This window comes from Rhineura floridana, chromosome 1 (assembly GCF_030035675.1).
Source record: "Rhineura floridana isolate rRhiFlo1 chromosome 1, rRhiFlo1.hap2, whole genome shotgun sequence".
Taxonomy (NCBI): Eukaryota; Metazoa; Chordata; class Lepidosauria; order Squamata; family Rhineuridae; genus Rhineura; species Rhineura floridana.
In genome coordinates, this window is record NC_084480.1 from 221,994,552 (window position 1) to 222,014,644 (window position 20,093).

General features: G+C 38.9%; 1 protein-coding gene across 3 annotated transcripts in view; it reads right to left on the minus strand.

Moving 5' to 3' along the window:
• The window catches only part of NFATC1 (nuclear factor of activated T cells 1), a 205,727-nt gene that overhangs the window by 81,663 nt on the left and 103,971 nt on the right, over positions 1–20,093 (minus strand). For all 3 annotated transcript variants that reach the window (XM_061594032.1, XM_061594021.1, XM_061594038.1), the window contains exons 5-6: positions 17,217–17,389; positions 16,705–16,845 (exon numbers count right to left, since the gene is read on the minus strand). In XM_061594032.1, coding sequence (XP_061450016.1) covers positions 16,705–16,845; positions 17,217–17,389 — 314 coding nt within the window. The remainder of the gene's footprint in view (positions 1–16,704; positions 16,846–17,216; positions 17,390–20,093) is intronic.

Consider the following 20,093-nt stretch of genomic DNA (forward strand, 5'->3'; position numbering starts at 1 on the left):
CAGAGCAGCAGTAGCAAGATAAATGAGTGTACCGGGTTGTGGAGGCTCATAGATGGGCTGACTGTTAGATGGGGGGACGCTGGAGTCTGCCAAGGTGGAGGGGTTGTGGAGGTTTGGACCCTGTTGTATCCCTGACTGGCACTGCAGGATCTGATATAAATTGAACTCAGAAAAATCTTAGCAATTTTCCATTTTGGGAGAAATTACCTCAGCTTCTGCTGAGCCAATTCAAAGTGCTTGCAGAGAAACATCACCCGTATCAGTGTAGCTCACCCCAATAGTGTCTATCAGGGCTTCAAGAATTAATTTATTTCAATAGCATTGGTGATAATTGCATAATTGATGTATAAAGTGTATTTCTATTCCAGTTCTCCCTCACCACAACCTCAGAGAGGGAATGGGAAAATATGATCCTGACCCACAGGATGGGACTTTTTTTGCCCAGGAAAACAAAGAATATTGCAGAGATCTAAAATAATGTAATGACTACAGCAGCAGGAATGGCAAACATGTGGCCCACCAGATGTTGTTGGCCATGCTGGCTGGTGCTGATGGGAGCTAAAGTCCAACAGTATCTAGTGTGCCATAGGTTCCCCATCCTTGGGCTAGTTGTGGACAAATTCAGGAGACTCAGTTCAAATTCTTATCTAGCCAATAAAGCTTTCTAGGTAACAGTGGGTCAGTACTGATTATCTCTCCAATTAACCTATATCCCAGAACTGTTGTGAGATAGGAAAGAAAGAAAGAAAGAAAGAAAGAAAGAAAGAAAGAAAGAAAGAAAGAAAGAAAGAAAGAAAGAAAGAAAGAAAGAAAGAAAGAAAGAAAGAAAGAAAGAAAGAAGAGAAAGAAAGAAAGAAAGGAGGGAGGGAGGGAGGGAGGGAGGGAGGGAGGGAGGGAGAGAGAGAGAGAGAGAGAGAGAAAGAGAGAGAGAAAGAGAGAAAGAAAGAAAGAAAGAAAGAAAGAAAGAAAGAAAGAAAGAAAGAAAGAAAGAAAGAAAGAAAGAAAGAAAGAAAGAAAGAAAGAAAGAAAGAAAGAAAGAATACTCCATGAAGGGCAAAGGCACCAACTGGATTCTTCCTGTCATTTTGTAAATGAATTACCAGAACATCAAGCTTTTTCTATATTTTACCCATTCTGGAAGATTTATTACTTGAACTGGGATTCTGTTTTTCAGTTCCTGCCAATTTTATTTTTAAAGTCATCTAATTTTCAATTAATTTTTTCAGTGCTACTGCTGTATTTTCTTTTGCCTTTTTAAAACTTTCCCAGTGTTTAGGTTCATTACAAATGTGTATGGGTCCATGAAAGTTTTTTAGGTGTTACATTATACTTAAAAAAAAATCCAAAGGAAGGGATCACACTGAGTCCTTAGTTATCTGAAAAGTAGAAAGAGTTACTATTGCTCCAGTACAAAATTCTCTTGAGAATGCCCAGACTTTCACTGCTACAGAAAAGGAGAGGGGAACAGATGACTCAATAAGAGTTGGTGACATTTCATTTAACAAAAACATAAGCAGGAGAAACTGTTATGAAGCAGAGACCAAAATGCAGAGGGGAAAAAAGCAGACAATTCCTCATGTTACGTCTGGTGAACCAAGAGGGAAATCTCTACTCCCATGGACTGGGATCAACTCCAGAAGAGAAACCTTAGACCACTACGTCAACTTCTTACAGTAAACATGTTTTGTAGGTTTATATGGATCAGCTAATTTTGTTTTTTGTTTTTGTTTTTTTAAAAAAGACAGAAAAGGGTGGAATAATTTTAGGGGTCTCAAAATGCTAAAAGACTTGCTTATACTGGAGAAAAAGGTCTTATGTCAGTACAACATTTGCCAAGTATCCTACCCAAATATGCAAGATGCCGTCTCTAGTCAGAATGTGCCGGAGGAGTGAGGAGTGAGGAGTGATACACCACAAAAGTTTCCATTGTAAGGCTGCCACATCTGCATCAGCCTGGCTGACTCACAGCCGAAGGCAACTCCCTACCTGGCTAAAGTCCAACAAAAGTACACCAGAGCAATTTATACCTTTCCAAAATGCAAATAATTCAAATTACAGACATAACATAAAGCTGAAACAGACACATTTCAGGCATTCCCTTTAAAGTTTAACTCACTCAAGTGATTATCTCCAAATGGGTTGTGTTGTTCTTTATTACATATATGTAAAATGAAAAAAAGGGGGGGGAACTAGCAAGCCACCCATCTCTTCCCCTCCCGTCAGAAATAATTTACTTTGAATACATAATGTGTCTTCAGTGAGGTGTTGTTACCTTCTGTACTCGAGAAACTAATCTAATATTTGACCCATTCAAAAGCTAACATAGACCTTTTAATTTTTTTAGTTTAAGATTTTGCCTAAAGTCTGAAACAGCATTTTCAAAACCAAATTTTAAAGAAGTATGTTAAGAAAATAAAACATGTTGCTAAAATAGCTCACTGATTGCCTCTAAGTACACAAACTAATGCAAAATTCTTGAATTGCTTGTGGACAGGAGGATCAGTTCTAAGATTACATCTATCATAGGATCATTGCTGACACTGTGAAGCAAATCATTAGCCTCTTTTACTTAAGAGAAACAGATTCACTAAACAGCAGTAGAGCTTTCCTGTTTATACAGCTGAAGGGGGAGCAGAGAAGGGGGAATCCCAGAGAGATAATTTGAAGCTTCAACATTCACTTTAATGGACTCTCAGTAAAATGCACTAAAGAAAACAACAATCATTAAGGATGGGTTCACAGGTTCCATGTTTTTGCATATAGGTATGTATGCTTTTGTATGTATGTGTGAAGGGGTTAACAGGACTTGTTTTTCTATAACATTTCTGTGGCTGCTTTTGTGTTGGTGCGATACCAGAAATAACCACAATTAACTCCGTCAAATATGCACTTGTGTGTGCTGTGAAGAACACCACACTGATACAAAGAAACATGCCTTTTTGCACATAACGAGAATGTGTGAACAAATCCTAACAATGAGAACTGTTTACTGTTAGTTTCTATGTTATTGTTTAGCTCTTTTGCTTAGTTTTTTGATGTCCTTGATGTTTTATATGTTTTTGCTTTGTACGTCACTCAGAGAGGCTGGGTAACCAGCCAGATGAGCGACTAATAAATCGAATAAATAAATAAATAAATAAATTTACATTTTAAAAAAAAAAAAACACCCAACAAACCCCAGTTGCTTTTCCTTGCTGCAGAACAGATAGGAACGTTTCTACAGAAAGAAAGAGGTGAATTAGTTATATTTCAAGGGGTAAAAGTCTATCTTTTTCACATAAAAGCAAGAGGTTCTGTCAGAAACTCTGATATTTGGAGACTGATAACAGTGATGGCCAATTCTGCACACCTACCTCATTACTATATAGGCAGGTTTTGAATTCCTAAAAATATAAGCACGGTACTGAAATGAAATGGCTCAGCACTGAATGGCCCTTTGTAATCACTCTGTATCAACTGTTCTCTGCAGAGTTAAAAAGGAAACTCTGCAAAAGTTGAAAAGTAAAAATATTCTAAAATCATTAGGGAATTCCCTGCAGCATGAGTCACAGAAACGGCTTCCCCACCACACCCATCTAGAAGATTTCCACATAAAAAAGCCATTGTGGGCTTGTTCTAACACAGCAGTAGCTGCAAAAGCAAAAAAGACATTTTATATATCTCACCATCTTGGTTATTCCTACCGCATTATTATTGTTTTTTGTGTTCAATATTTTTCTTCATATTGATTACAGCCTATAGGAAAAGAAGTTTCACAAGAAATAGGCTAAATACCTAATGAGTGAATATCACCAATTACATTTCAATTAATATGAATTAATACATTTAATATAAATGAGTATCATGGGTTATGCTTCAACTAACATGAATATATTTCGTGTGCATAGTGCTTTATCACAATGCTTGTCCCATCCTCAGTATAATCACATTAGGTCGTTATTATATATATGGATGGGAAACTGCAGCAAAGAGCTCTTCAGGTGTCTTGATATAAACTATGGTTTATTGCGACAGAAATGAGTTTAGTGGAGCCTTGGGCTTATGCACTCCCCCTCCCCTCCCCCAGTGCAGCCACAAGAATGTTTTTACTTCTGCTTTTGATTAGCTGTGGCTTGTCATGTTTCCAGACCTGGCAAACTGTGGTAAATCTTAACTATGGTTTGCCTGAAACAAGTCATCATCAAACATGGATTATGAAGTTGTTTATTTCAACAAACCATAGTTAAACTGTGTTAAAGCACAGTCTAAGATTTGGATGTAATGCTGTCACTGTCACATCACAAATTTAAAAAAATCTGGATTGGGGTGTAAAGCACTGCTCTAGTGGGGAGGTGCATCCATTTGCCCCATCCAGGCCACAGGGCTGGTCCTGGATTGAACCTGGTGTGTTTTAAGCAGCATGGATAGATCACAGCTATATGTGCATACAGCCTTTTGTGCATTTGCTTGTTATGAAACAGCTCCCTTCCAAGGGTCTTGGTCTCTTGTTGCAATGACCCCTTTTAATTCTTCAACTCTTACTTCCTTATGAGATGAAGCCTCGTGGTTAAATCCTAAAGGAAGGGTTCTCAAGTGAGCTGACATTAAAATTGGAAAGCAATCATAAACTCATGACAACAGTGCTCATATTGCTATGCTCCGAGATATCATCAGTTCTCAGGAGATAAAGAGGATAGATCAGCTGTGTATTTGAATGAGAGATTTTTGCAGAGGCAGTAGCGGAAGCAGGAGATAGTGCTGGCAACATAAATGATGTCAGGCTATGCTGTTGAAATGCCCTCGACACATACCACAAGCAGCAAGTAGTGTTTGCCTTATTCTATCAATAGGCTCCAAACCAATTTGTACATGTGAGATTTAAAAAGATCTCAATTGCTAGGAAATACTTCTGCTGTTAAATTAAAGAGAGGTGTTGCTTGTTAATCTTGTAGTTCCCTGGCATCACCAGGCCTTTGGATGTATAGGAGCAGTACAGAGTGAGTACAGATGTGAGGAGTGGAACTAGCAACACAGCCTTGCTTCTCATACTTTGTGGGAGTATACTCCACGTGGATAATGTGTGCAGAGGGCAATACTCTTTAATCTATTCCACATTTTAATGATGATTTATCCAAGGGGACGTAGGCACTTCTGGGAGAATATTTACAAGACAAAAATTCCCTCGTGATCACATCAAAGAAAGAGGACTTGTTTGATTATCATGCCAGGAGATCCTACACTTTTTCACAGCTAATGGTCTAATTTTATGTTTACATTTCTAATCTGGTGTTACATAATCTTTAAAATGTGTGATATTCTTAGTTTATGATCACAACTTCTCTGCTGATCAAATACTTTCAGGGAAGTTATTAAGCAGAATTGGTTTGGATAATTAATAAGGTCATGAGAATTCTGCTCTTGAGAGTACAAATGTTGAGCTCATGTGTGGTTGAAGGACATCTCAATGACTATTGTCCAGTATCACCAAATCCACAGTTAATTATTTATGTGATATATAGCCGACTTTTTGATAAGAATATCCTCAAGGTGGCTTACAGCAATCAATAAAAACAATTATAGACAAAAAAGGCAAACAGGAACAATAACAACAAAACAATAAAACTACGAGGATAAAAATGGCAGAATCAGCAGATAAAACCAGTTGTCATGATATACAAGGGAGAGGAGCTGGTGGCCCTCCAGATGTTGTTGAACCCTAACTCCCATTAGCCCCAGGCAGCATAGACAATGGTCAGGGATGATGGGAGTTGTAGTCCAGCAACATTTGGAGGGCTACAAATGCTCCATCCGTTATACTCAAGAATTTATTGTAATATATAGGAAGACCCTGATCATTTTTTGGTTGCCAGATAGCACCTAACTCACCAACAGGGCCTGCCTTATTCCTTCCACAAAAGTAGAATAGCAAAACAACAAGAAGGGGAAGACAAACACACACTTTCACTGACTATGACTTCTCATTTCAAACTGGAAGTTTAGTGGAAAGATAAAACAGAATTAATGTCTCCTCCATGTACTTGGCCAACATCATTCTTATAGCAAAGGTGCAGCCAACATGGTGCCCTCCAGATGTTGACTACACCTCTCATTATCCCTGACCATTGTCCATGCTGGCTGGGGTTGATGGGAGTTAGAGTCCAACATCATCTGGAGGGCACCATGTTGGTGACCCCTGCTATAAGCAGAATTAGGCTCTAAACATCTGCAGGGAGTGTAGGAGTGTAAGTGAAAGAGAGACTAGGCATTTTTGTTGAGAGCATTTTCCCAGATGCACTCCGTTATTGTTCCGCCATTCCTTTGGAGTCCACTCTGCTTGTCTTCTGGTAGGAACTCTGAATTTTGAATTGCCAATAATGGATTATGTGTGTGTACCTCACGCAGTAATAAAAAGGTAAAACCTGATCCATTTCCTTAAAGAAAATATTTTTAATACTTTCAAAACCTTTTTCTAAAATCCTGGGTGTCAGCAATTTTAATAAAAAGGCACATTTCGAAGAACCATGCTCTCCAAAAGCTATCCACCAGTAAACATATCCAATAAAGCAGCACTTCACATTCTGGAGTCCAATATATTAAGCATCCCTGGTTTCATACACAATCCCCAAAAGTACATTTGAGCTACTCTCTTGAGTTTTTGTGTCATGTATAAACACAGTTAACATGGGACAGAATTTAGAAGATAAACTGAACTATGTAGTTGTCAACACATGATTTATATTCATGTCAGGAGCTGTTTTTTAAAGAAAAGTCCATGTGTGGAAATGTTTTCTGTCTGTGAGCTGCCTGCTGTTACTCTCAGATCAGTGTGTGTATGTGTGTGTGTGTGTGTTTCTATTACCAGGAAGTGAAGTTTATTCCTTTGGGGAAATGATAATCTATCCCTATCTCCTGCTTAACATATTGGACTCCTTCAAGCAACCCAGTTCAACAGGGATTCCAGAAGGCACTGGAACCATCTGACTTCACTCTTGCTGGGTCATTGTAAGGCTAATATAATGCAGGCTCTTTGGAGGAAAGGCGATATATAAATGTAATAATAAAAGAAAACATTTATTTTGCCAACTAAGGCCGGAATCATAAACACACTTGGGAGTAAGATCCCTTAAATTTAGTGGGATTTATTTCTGAGTAACCATACATAAGGTTATGCTGCAAGGTTGTAATTCTAAACATGTTTATTTGGGGTAAACCATTTGAAATTGTACAGAAGTATCTAAGGGAACTACTGACCTTAAAAGCCCTATTAGAAATACCGCATGACAAGACTCAGTAATGACGATACCTTCTTACGTGTATGGAATGCATCCCATACTATCTTTACCTTTTCCTGTGCTGCAAAGTTAGGAAAATCTGAAATGTATTTCCAACGTCACAACTACTGTATGCTTGTGAAAGGATTCCACACAGCAATGATTCCATCATCTGATTAAACTCCCTGCTAAAGATATCTATTTCTGGTAAGTGGCCAGAGACCCATTTATACACCAGCACTACTACTTCGATAAATAGGAACAAGTGACCTTTACATTAACTCTTGTGCTCTGAACTGTACAATTCTCAGGTTTCTAGCCCCTCTTGTTGGCTAAAGCTTGCAGGCCTCTTGCAAATGAGTTACCACAGAAATTGACATAGCAGCAAGTGAAATGGGTGTGGTGGACTCTGACAGAGAGGCAGACAGAAAACAACATTATGCATAAGGCATATGATCAAGGGATATTCTACCACTTAGTTTATTACGTGAACTACAGCTTGACTACCAGTCTGAAACTTGACCCTTTTTTGGCCAGTTGCCCCTCAAACTGTGGCTGCTACTGGCAGTGGAAAGACCAATGGAAAGATCTCTGAGAATGTAAGATCTTTTACCAAATGAAGCTCAGCCAAAAGTCTGCTCACTAGTCCCCACATCTCATCTCATCGAAACAGATGCCAACTCTGAGCTTTCAAATACTGTGGCACAAAATGAAATGGCTACAGTGGCAGAACCTGTATCCAAGTGTCTGAGGGCCATGTTAGTTTCAAGATCATGCTCTCTCCCCCTCTCCCCACCACCTACTCAATCTTTTTAGTGAAGGTTTTCCTCCTCCCCAGATAATTCTTGTAAAACTCAGGCATATATTAACTACATTCAGTCAAGTACTATGTGAATATTTTAACTGCTCAAACTCAATGACACTCAATGAAACTCTTATTCCCTATAGTAAAAGATACATTAAATCCTTCCATATCGTATAAATGTAAGAGAGTGGTATCATCTCCACACCTTATTATGGTGTGGGGAACCTCCAGTCTCTTAGCCAATCATCACCCTTCAGGGGCCCCCATTTGGCCCCCAAAGACAATTTCCCCCAAATCATGCCCACCTGCCCAATCAGCTGACGTCACTAGTGACAACACCTGATGGGTGGGAGGGCAGGGTTTAATCTTGCATTGGATGAGCAATTCTTTTTCTAGCAGGGAACAAGATCATGCAGCCAAGGCAGCAGGATTTAATTCCTGCTCATCAGCTGGGTGGGGATCATAGCGCTGCTCAAAAACGCCCTTTGAAGCAACTTGCACACGTGCACACAAGCTACTTCAAAGAGGTTTTTGCATAGGCTTTAAAGCAGTTCCTGTGCTCCCGTTTGCTGAAATGGGACTTAAGAGATTTTGACAGGTGGTTGTCCTCACCCACCTTTCAAATTTGGCCTGTGAGGCAGATCCTGCTATGGATCTGGCCCATGGAGCCAAAAAGGTTCTCTGCCCCTGCCTTACTACCTTGATTTTCTATGAAAACAAATACAAATGGTTCCAGAAAATATAGAGAATACTATGTTGATTGCTAAAAGCAAATGTTAAAACATTTTTTCTCTGACAAGCTGCACCAGAAATCTGATTCACAAGAAACTGTATATGTTTCTCCCAGCAGCATTCCTTTCCAAAAAGAAATTAAAAAATTAACAAAATTTAGGCATATTCTATCAGAGAAAACTCTCATAAATGAGTAAGGAACAAAAGAAACTGGCGCTTGTGTTTAAAAACACATTATTAACAAAACCTCTGTTTGTCAGCAACTTATGACTTGATCCTGAGGGTCTTACATATGATTTTAGATGTTACTTGTATATTGCAATGTGTTCTACTGCTATGATGAACCATCCTTTACTCATCACATTGAGATGTTACTGGCAACAGAAGGTAACTCTGACAGTGCCTAAGCTTATCACATGCTTGATATTGTTCAAACTGATTGTGTGAACTCATTATGAGAATACCCTTAGCAAGCATGTAAGTCCTTATACTGGGACATTATAAGCCAGGGGTCTCCAACCTTTTGGGGTTCATGGACACATTTGCAAGTAGGATAAACTGCCGTGGGCATCATACTCACCCACTCACAACCAGCTGCATACTGCAGCCTGTCTACTGGTTACTACGGAATGCTTCTTTCATGCCTAATTTCAGTGGAAAGATGACTTTTGGAGTGTCAGAGAAGGCCTCTGTGTGCAAATGTGCGCTCATGGCCACCACACTGGTGATCTCAGTATAAGCCAAAACCATTTTCAGAGGCTTGCTGATGCAATGATTTTCATTTAATGTTCAGTATCCATGAGATCTTTTGAAACAATTCCTGTTAATTTTCTCCACTATGGTTCTGTAAATTGGATCTATGGGGTTACCTATGAGCAAACAACAGTTTATAAATTTGACACAACATTTTACCAAATTATTTTAGAACTGGTCACTAAATTCTGAATTCTGTAGTTGCTTTCAACACAGGTTGCATGTTTCCAGGAGAATGTATGCAGCATTTCTTTGAGCTTGTGCTCTCTCTCTCTCTCTCTCCATATATCTATATATATCTTCGCCAATGCAGTTAATGTTAACATTCAAGATGTAAACATATTTTGGAAGAATCTTAGTATTGCAAGTTCTTTTTGCTGAATGCTGTGAATTAGATCTACTCCAAATTTAAAAAGCAAAGTAAATTGAAAGACAGTACCAAAAAAAAATCCTTTCTGTGCAAACAGGAGTTTGTGACAGACAAAGTACTGGACTCACCGCTACAAGGAAATTTTGAATTTAAGAATGGTTAACCTTTAAAATATAGCTGGCATCTTCTCTTTTTTTTAATTCTGTGACAGATTGTCTTGGATACACATTTAATATTGATTTTCACTACTAGAAAATATAACTGGATGTGCAAGCAATAAACTGTTTATTAAAAAAAACACCTTTAAATGAGGGCTTACTTCAACACTTGATTTTTAAAAATGGCCCTATAAAACATCTGAAGAAATTAAAGTATGCTCAGAAGCATGTTATGCTTCTTGAAAGGACAGTAACACACACCCCCGCCCCACCCACCCAGTGCTCTCGATACTATATATAATCCTGCTTCTAGAAGAAGTTTATGAACAATGCTTTTCACCCTAACATCCTTTCTTTTTAGGCAGCCTTTAGAATTTTAAGCAACTAATCCTTTCGCCTAGCTATTCCATTCAATGTAAGAGACACAGATCACTCAGTGATGTTAACATCTCAGACATCTTCTCAAACTTCTGTGCTGAAAAGCAGTGATGAGGGAGTTAAGCTGAGAGTGCAGCTCTGCTTCCGGCTTCAAGTTCAAGAATGGACTTGATCATTCTATAGGGATTCCCTTTCACATGAATCATTGTTAAGACAGGCCCATCACGCCCTCCCCCCACTTTCCCATGCAAGGATAATGCTATTCCTCTAGAGAGCCTAGCAACTGAAAGCTAGCCCTTAAAGGCAGGCAGAACATTCAGTTAATTACAATATGCAAAGGATGGACCACAACTTTTGAAGCTCAATGAAGCATGCTTAAATAACATACATATGTTTTTTTTTATATAAAATTGTCATTAGTATTATTATTTATTAGATTTATATCCCGCCCTTTCTCCCAGTAGGAGCCCAGGGTGGCAAACAAAAGCACTAAAAACACTTTAACACATCATAAAAACTTCAAAATATATTACAACAAAACAAACATTAAAAACATATTAAAACAAAACATCTTTAAAAACATTTTAAAAAAGCTTTAAAAACATCTATTTTTAAAGACGGTTTAAAAACATATTAAAAGGCAATTCCAACACAGACGCAGACTGGGTTAAGGTCTCTTTTTAAAAGCAATAGCCATACTATCAGCTACATTGGTAAAAGCATAAATTCTTCACTACGCATACAGTTGTCAACCATTTACACTGCTGAAAGGCATGCATGCTTCCTTTAGATTGCAATACTATACACACTGACGAGGGAGTAAGTCCTACTGAACTCAGTTGGATGTACTTCTGAGCAGACATGTATTCAATTGCACTAGTAGGAAAATTATAACCAACCAATGCATTGTCTGACAGCAAGTTCTTGTGCTCCTGGTCAGGATGGGAAGCATCTCATCTATGCGTACTTCAGATCATGGTGTTTTTTATTGTAACATGTTATTTCAAAGCATTGCTTGAATTCTTTTCTCCCAGGCTTCTTCCAAGGGGTTTTGGTCAATAGTTTATTACCTGCATAACCAGCTATATTTTTAGTCATGAAAAGTCAACATTAAAGTGTATCCAACACACTCAATCACAGACCCATAAAAGAGAGGATGTCAGCTATATTTTAAAGATGTAATCTTAAATTCAAAATGAATTTAACACTGAGTTCAGTAGTCACTTTGACTGTTGCAAATTCCTATGTGCACAGAAAGTGTAGTTTTGCACTGTTTTTCAATGTTTCTCACTATTTTATTTTGGAAGATCTGTTTCACAGCATTCAACAGGGAGAGTTTCAAGAGCAACAATAGGATTATTTTTAGGATAGATCTTCAGAAAGACATTAACATATTAAAAGTTTATGATGGCCAAGATATATATTCACTAATAGGCAAAAAACCTTGCAGTTTAAGAATGTACCTATAGCCAACAGATATTTCTATCAAACTTTAAAAAGCAGGGAAATTGGGCAGCTATAGTGAATGCACTAGGGGAGCAGGAGACCTGACCTCCTCTCTCAGATATTGTACTGCCCTACAAATTTGTAAAAATGCAAACACCATTTGGGTTGGTGTTTCACAGTCCAATCCACTTCCTCCATAGCTTGGAAGAATTTGGTCATATGCCTCTGAGCATATGCTGAGTGGTGGCAACACCTGCAATCAGCCCAAAAAACAGAAACAAAACATTTGCTTAGGACAGGTGAAACTGACCTGAGGGAGGGGCAGGGAGGAGGGGGAAGGGGAAGGAAGGGGAGAGGGAAGGAGGAAGAGGATGAGATTGGGTTGGTGGTCACTGGGCAGTGGGAAAGCCCCTTTCCTTTCCAAAAGGAAAACATTGTTAACAGTATAATTCTTTTTCGAGGTTTCCTCCACCTTTTTATTCTACAGCAGACACATGTAGTCTCCCACCCAAATATAAACCAGAGCTGACCCTGATTAGCCAAGCCAAACAGTCTGGCTTTTAGAACACTGACAGTTGGTTCTTACTGAGCATGCCTGCGCTTATCATAGATTCTAATACTAATTTTCTTAAATTAATTTTTAAAAAATTAACTTTTAAACTGCAGAAGATGAAGGTCAAGAGTTTGGGGGTAAGGTCAGTAACAGGATTACATGTACTCTGTGAACATGGCTGATTTTTAATTAATTTCAACAAATTATGAGACTGACAGAAAAACATCCAACAGGGGTCTGGATTGTTTTACTCTTGTTTTAGACTTTGAACTCTGGACTCTCTCTGAATGTTTTGTGTTTCACCATGAAAACTTAGAGAGTTGTTAAGCAAGCGTTTCTGAGTTCAGGACTATACGTTTTGCAAGCTTTTATTTTGAAATGTGTTTATAGGAAGCAGCAGAATGGCATGGGGGTATTTTCAATTTAACATGGCGGGAAGTGAAAAATCCATGCTGGCTATAGTATACTCCTACTCTTGTGGCTGTATAATATGTATTGAACAAGCTCAAATAAATGGTGAGTATATTCTCCCTGAAGCACATTACATGCATTTAAAGAAATCACAGAATTCAGAAGGTAGCAGCCAGTTCTAATACAAGTCACACCTAAATCTCTTTTCCATACAACCCACTCTGCTGGCTTCACAGGTTGAAGAACACTCACTTGATTTATTTATTTATTCATTCACTCCAGCTTTGATTGTGTTGAAGAAAGTAAGAGAGGCTATGAGAGGGCATTTGACTGGGCCAGTCACTTCGCATCTCTGAAACGGCACTGCAGTTGGATTTGACAGCCGACAGAGACTGCCTTACTCAGCAAAAGCCCATGTGTCTCTAACGTATTGTACTGTTAGGGAGTGTCACAGACTGCAGAGTGGAAGAGTAATCTCTATGGAACTCAGTGAATGTTGAGAGTTAAATGGTCATGATTATCAAAGCCTTCATTTGAATGGCTAAGAGAAGTTAAGTGCTTGAGAATTTCAGGAGACAGCTTAAAGTTCAGGGGGTTTCAGCAAGCAGCTGTGGAATGTCTGGTTTGTTCCAGCACCACGGAAACCTTTTCCAAAACAAGAAGGCTTAAAAAAAGGCTCCTCTTCCTTGGTTCTTGCCTTCACTGACCCTGCCTTTTACACTCACCTCTCTATTATAGCCTCACTTCTGATTTCGAACTTTCTTTGAATCGTATTTATTTAACTCCCAGTCCTTCTAATAGTTTGATACTAACATGGCAAACATGCCTGATCCTACAAAGCGTTTTCACATCTCCTCAGCTTCTTGCAGCTTAATATGGAATCTGTCGCATCTCAGAAGAGGAAAAGGAGTTTCAGGTTATAAAAGGGCAGACAATAAAACTGCTTCTTCAATGGTAATATGTTTTATTTTGCTCTTGATCTTTGCGCCATTCTCATATACATTTTGATCAGTGTTAGTCTTCCTAAATGAGCACCTAATAAATCAACAAAGCTACACACTCTTTACCTTTACCACAGCAATGAGAATTTACATTGCTACTGCACCACAAGAGAAGTTTTTCAGTGCTTGCTTACTGTCAATAGTGTGTTTTGCCAACTAACTATTAAAATAATTAAGAAGAAATGAAACAAAAAATATAAAGGATCAGCAAGCAAGAAATTCAATTCCTCAGTTTTAAAAACAGAACTGAAAGAAAGTGTCTACAGCACCTGTGATAGAAACTATAACCTTCTAACTAGGACATAGTAAGATAAGCCATGCACCATCAGGGGCTCATTTACAGATCATTTGTAAAACTCTCTCTAATGATATTATAAACACTATATGCAATTACATCTTTTGCACTGGCACCCATGAGTGAGAAACATTTCACCAGTAGAAGAATTTTTTTAAACAATATAGACGAAGGGCCAAAGTGCATATAGTGAGGAAGATCAATGAGTAGCACCTGAATTTTTCCCATAATGCAGTTTGTTTTGGGGAGGTGGGATTGGAGCAACGGCAATTGATACAGATCAGAAAACAATGCAGGGGCTCCAGTGTTTCCCAACCTCTTTTTATTTTTTTGTTGCTGGACTACAACTCCCATCAGCCCCAGCCAATGGTCAGGAATTATGGGAACTGTAGTCCAGCAACAAAAATATATAAAAAGGTTGGGAAACACTGGGCTAAACACTCCCTGCACCAGCACCACTGTTCCAATTTAATTCATAGCTCCCATGGCTGCTTTTAAGAAGAAAAAAAAGAGAGATCCGGTCACCTATCTCCCGTGTCATATGAAGTTTGGCCCTAAGCCTGGTTTCATAAAGAGATATACAAGTTGGTTTTTCATTTCCTGCATCTGTACAGTAACATCACACTAAGGCCTACTTAAGTCTTTACACAAGAGAATAAATGAATAAAAACCTGACACCAAAAATGGCAACGTGCAAAATCTGTAGGTGAACGTATCAATTTCTCAGGACACTCAGTTGCTGATTTTTAAGTCACCAGATTTCAATAAAAAAATATTTCAAATGAAGGCTGCAATGTAAAACCTCTGAACTAGAATACATTAGCCAATTTGATTATATTATATTTGGCTTCTACAGAGAGTAGGGTTATCTTCTTTACCATGGAAACCGTTCCTCTTTAGATGTAAAATCAGCACAGCACGACAGATAGTATTATCACCAGTGACTGCCATTGTGACTAGGTCGCTCTGTTATTATCTTGTACACATTTGGCTCGACACAGAAATGTAATAGACCTACTGTTACCACAGTTTACAGACTTTGGGTGATACCCACATAAATCATACTCAGAGTAAACCCACAAAAATCAATGAATCAGTAAGTAAAGCCCATTGTTTTCAACAGATTTAGTCTGAGTATGACTTAGTCTAGATTACCACCCTATTTCAGTTTCTCTCTCATTTCTTTGGTCTTAAATTGAGTTCTCCACATTTCTACTTCAGTTTACATTTTTTAAAAGTTTGCAGGAAAATATCAGCATTTCAGTGGGAATTTCTCCTAACATACATTTTTATGTGCAATGTTGCCTAGCACACACATTTTGGCATAGTAATTTTTCCTAATATAATGCGTTCTGGCATTTTATTTTCACTAATATATACACTTATGCGCACACTTTACCCTAGTGTAGTTGCCCAGAGAACTGTATTGCTAAATTCAGAGAAGTGTGACTTTTAAAGGATGGCCGTGTTTCCATTCGTGAATTGTTTTGGAAAGTGCAAAATAGGTAGGTTCGTCTTCAAATGCAATGTGAATCAAATTTGTTCCTCATTCCTATGTGCCTGGGATTACAGCCTTATGGTGCTATCCTAATCATATCTTAGTTGTACTGAATGCAGTGGGGCTTACTCCATGGTACGTGGGGTTAGAATTGTCTTTATCTTTTAAGTGCCAGAAGACTCCATTGTTTTTATTTCCAACAGACTTGTGCAGCTAAAACCCTGGAATTCACACAATGGCTTGGATTCAGAGAAATTCCGGCAGAAGGGGCTGGGTGGGTGATGACTTTCCTGTCCCCTCCTTCCCTGGCAGCCCCCTGGAAAGCCTCTCCTGAGAGTTGAGGCATCTCAAGAACGAGGCAGGCTACGGTAGAAGGGAAGAATTTCTAAAAATCAAGTAGAGGAATCTTCCATAAGCCAACTGTGGGGAAGGAAATGGCCCACTCACTGCTGCCAGTGCTCCTCTGGATTCAAGCTGTTACATAGGAGTGTTTTATGTATATACCTAAATATGTAACTTACAGATAGAGCAAAAGTTACAGATGCAGATGTGTCTGTAGGGACCCATACTATGAGGGCTGATGGCCAACGTTCCCTAGCATATGCACATAAGTAACAAACATATGCTTGCTTCTATACAGCAGCTTCATTTCACTTTTTTTAAAAAATACATTTAAGAAAGGAAAACATTGTTAGGCTTTCTTGTCAAACCCAGTGGGATCTACTTTCATATAAACATGTTTTAGGTTCAGGCTGTTAGTGTCACTTATGAAAGCTTCTGCAACAGTAGTGGGAAACCTGTGGCCCTCTATATGTTGTTGGACTAGAATTGCCATTATCCCTGATCATTGCCATGTTGGCTGGGGCTGATGGGAGCTGGAGCCCAACAACATCCAAAGGATGTTTTGTACCCTTGTTCTAAAGATTGTTGTACCAGAAAATAAATGTTTAGGATAGGGCATAATGACCTTTGTTCCAGTGCACCTTCACTGCCCATGACATTAAACTGGCAATACACGAACACAGATCTGCACTAATCTATTTTTTAAAAATACCTGGAGCTTTCTCCACAAATATGACTTTGGAGTCTTGAAGAAAGTTGTGTCCATTCAGTATCATTTTCTTTCCGCCCATCACATGATAGCTATCAACACTTTGTTTCTCTACCAAGGGCAGTTCCTGAGCAGATCTTTGAGCTGATGAGATTAAAAAGAAAAGCATTGTCATCAGTACAAAATAAAATATTGTGGGCACATACACCGTATATGGGGCTGAGATATTTCATCTTGATACTCAAACCATGATCTTTCTATCAAGCCTACTCAAATTAAAGTATTCCAATTTTTGCTGGAAATAATTTTAATTTTTGCTTGAAGGATATAACTGCTGAATTTGTTAAATTTTAAGAAAGGTATTTAGGATAATAATGCAACACATTTATTTTTGTCTTCAGCCCTGCTATCATAGAGCAACCCCAAGAATTGTTCAATATTACAATTACAAAATGCATATCTTGTAGAATTCAGAACACATTGATGCTGAACACACAGAGGGAAATGATACTTACAGCACTCAATAGGGTTGGATGCTACTTGCAGAGAAAGAGTTCTCCCATTAGGTTGGGGGATATGAACACGGAAGACCAGTCGAACCCGTGTATTCTTCCTTCCAATGTCGGTTTCTCCTTTCCTCAGCTCAATATCTGAATTTCGAAGTTTCAGTATTCCAGCACAGTCAATGCTATCCAATAATGATAATAAAAAAAGAAATAAACCTTAACCTTATTTTTACAAGCTTCCAGAATGGCACAACCTATGTCACTTTTAGGGGGGAAATTATAGGCTAACTGAGGAAGGAGTACATTAGAATACCCACATAGTATCCATTCACAGAACTAAATCCCTGAGGAAGTCCTTCCCCCATTGTTTATTCCATTATCGGATCAACAGGCTTTGATCCAGAAATCAGTTATCCAAACTATTAGGAGCTCAGTCATTTGCCTCCCTCTTATTTTAGCACTGATTGCTAAAATGCCAATGGCAGCGTTAAGCCTATAGAGTTGCTAGGCAACTACTCCAAAATCTGCCTTCCCATTTATGAGACATTTGGATACAATAGAAAGGATCAAAGAGCTCCCCCCACTCCACTTCACCCTCTGGAAGCCTTTTGTCTCCAACTCCTAGGACAAACAAAAATCCTATGACAGATGTTAACAGGGTTGGACCTAGGGATGGTGGGGAAGATTCAATTCAGTTTGCACTGAAAGCCTAATCTACAAAATCTGAACTTTCTGAAACCATATAAGAATTGAAACACAGGCATCCTTCCAAATTCACATGTATCAGAATTTTGTGATGCAATTCTCCAACCAAATAATGTTAACAAAAATGTATATATTAGGAGAAAGTGTGCATAAAAATGCATATATTAGAGAAAATAACATAAAATGCATTATATTAGGAGAAATTGCTTGCGAAAATGTGTACATTAGTCAAAACTGCAAAAAATATGTTTTAGGAGATAATTCACACTAAAATGCTGAAGAATTTTCATGAGGATTTTTTTTAAAAAAAATGCAAATTGCTGCAAAAGTTTGGAGAACTGAATTTTAAGATTGGAAAAATGAGAAACTAGAGAACCAAAATTAACAGATCCTTCTGTCCCTAGTCTGACACATGCCATTAATCTTTCTGGCACTTCTTTGACAAACTGGAACATATTGTCACTAGCACTGCAGTTAAGAATCCATCACAATTGCCCTGAGATGTTTTGGAACTTCTTTATTACTGAATGGAATCAGCATCAGTACTTTAAAAATTGTTTAAGGGATAGGGGAATTTTGAGCAATTGGATAAAAATCAGCTTGAAGATGAAGATTTATGGATAAAGTTTAAACCAAATGTCATTTTTTAAAAAAAGTATTGTTTAGAAAAATGTTTCAATAACCAGCCAATATAGTTGTTATGTTTTGACTGAAAGGCCCAGAAACCACTAAATTGATATTTACTAACAAGCAGGGCCAGCTGTTCCAGTAGGCAAACTGAGGCAATTGCATCAGGTGGTGGAGGTCAGAGTAGTGAATTAGCATCCCAAAGCCCCCCTCATTTGTCTTGGCACCTCCACTTGCTTGCCCTGGCCACCATCACCCTCCCAGCTCTTGCTGGGCTCTCCAGAATGCCCACTTGCCCCATCTCCAGCTCTGAGGAAGCACTAGCTTCCAACAAGGTATAATTTCAAAAGCCATAACATTCAAGATCCGAAGACACAATTTACTTATTGACCTTGTAAATCCAATGCCGTCCTAGGCTGCCTAGGCTCTTGTATGTCAGGACAACTTCCAATTTAAATCACAGGGATCATGATCACATTACTTTTAAAGTCCCACTCTATGACATAACAGCAGATCAGCCAATAGGATACAAGCAGAGAAGGAAAACAGCAAGAGTGAAGAAAGGAGAGGACAAAGAGCAGAGAGTGGGAACATCAGAAAGGAGATTCAACAACACTTGCATCACATAATGCTAATAGACCCTTTGCTGAGTAAATTTATTAAATTTTTAAAGAATCAGCTGGCAGCAATTTTGTTTGGGGGAAAACCTTAAAGATATGGAAGTGGTGGGGGCGTTGTTGGATCGTTGTAATGTTTTCAATGAGACTACTCTTTGTATGCATATACCATTCCCGTATGGTATGGTATACATTTTGGTAAAATGTCAATATGCATTCCATTGCACCAGAGCTTGGAAGTAACTCGTTATTTTTAACGAGTTACTTGTAATTAGTTACAATTTTAAATAACGAGTGGGTAATTCCATTACATTTGGCAAGTAACGGAACGACTAGTAATTTCCCTACTTTTCAGCTGCAACTTTAACGTTTCCACGTTAGGTTGGACGTTACTTGGGGCGGGAACAAGGGGAAGTCAGCTCCTGGCTGTGATTGATAACACAAGACATGTGCCTCACACTGATTGGACCTCTGCGCAGACTCTCTCTTCCCTCGTGATCTGTGTTAGGAGGCACGAGGGAAGAGGTGAATAGGCAGGGCCTGCTAGCGTCTGAGAGGAAAAAATGGATGCCAGAGGAAAAAGCCAGGGCAAGGACAACGGAGAAGGCAGCAGCAGAATGGCGAAGAGCTGTGGAGGTGAGTGACGATGATTTGTGTGTGTATGTGTGTGCCCCCCCACAGCCCCTTCCGCCCCCTGTGGCATTTTTGCCCCCCCCACGGCCCCTTCTGCCCCTCCCACTGCCTCTCCTTGCCTTGCTGCCGCCCCCCCATCAATCACAAGGCACTTCTGAAACTTCGGCCTACTCAGAGCTTGGAAAAGTTACTTTTTTGAACTACAACTCCCATCAGCCCTAGGCAACATGGCTACTGGATTAGGCTGATGGGAGCTGTAGTTCAAAAAAGTAACTTTTCCAAGTTCTGGCCTACTTCTCTTCCT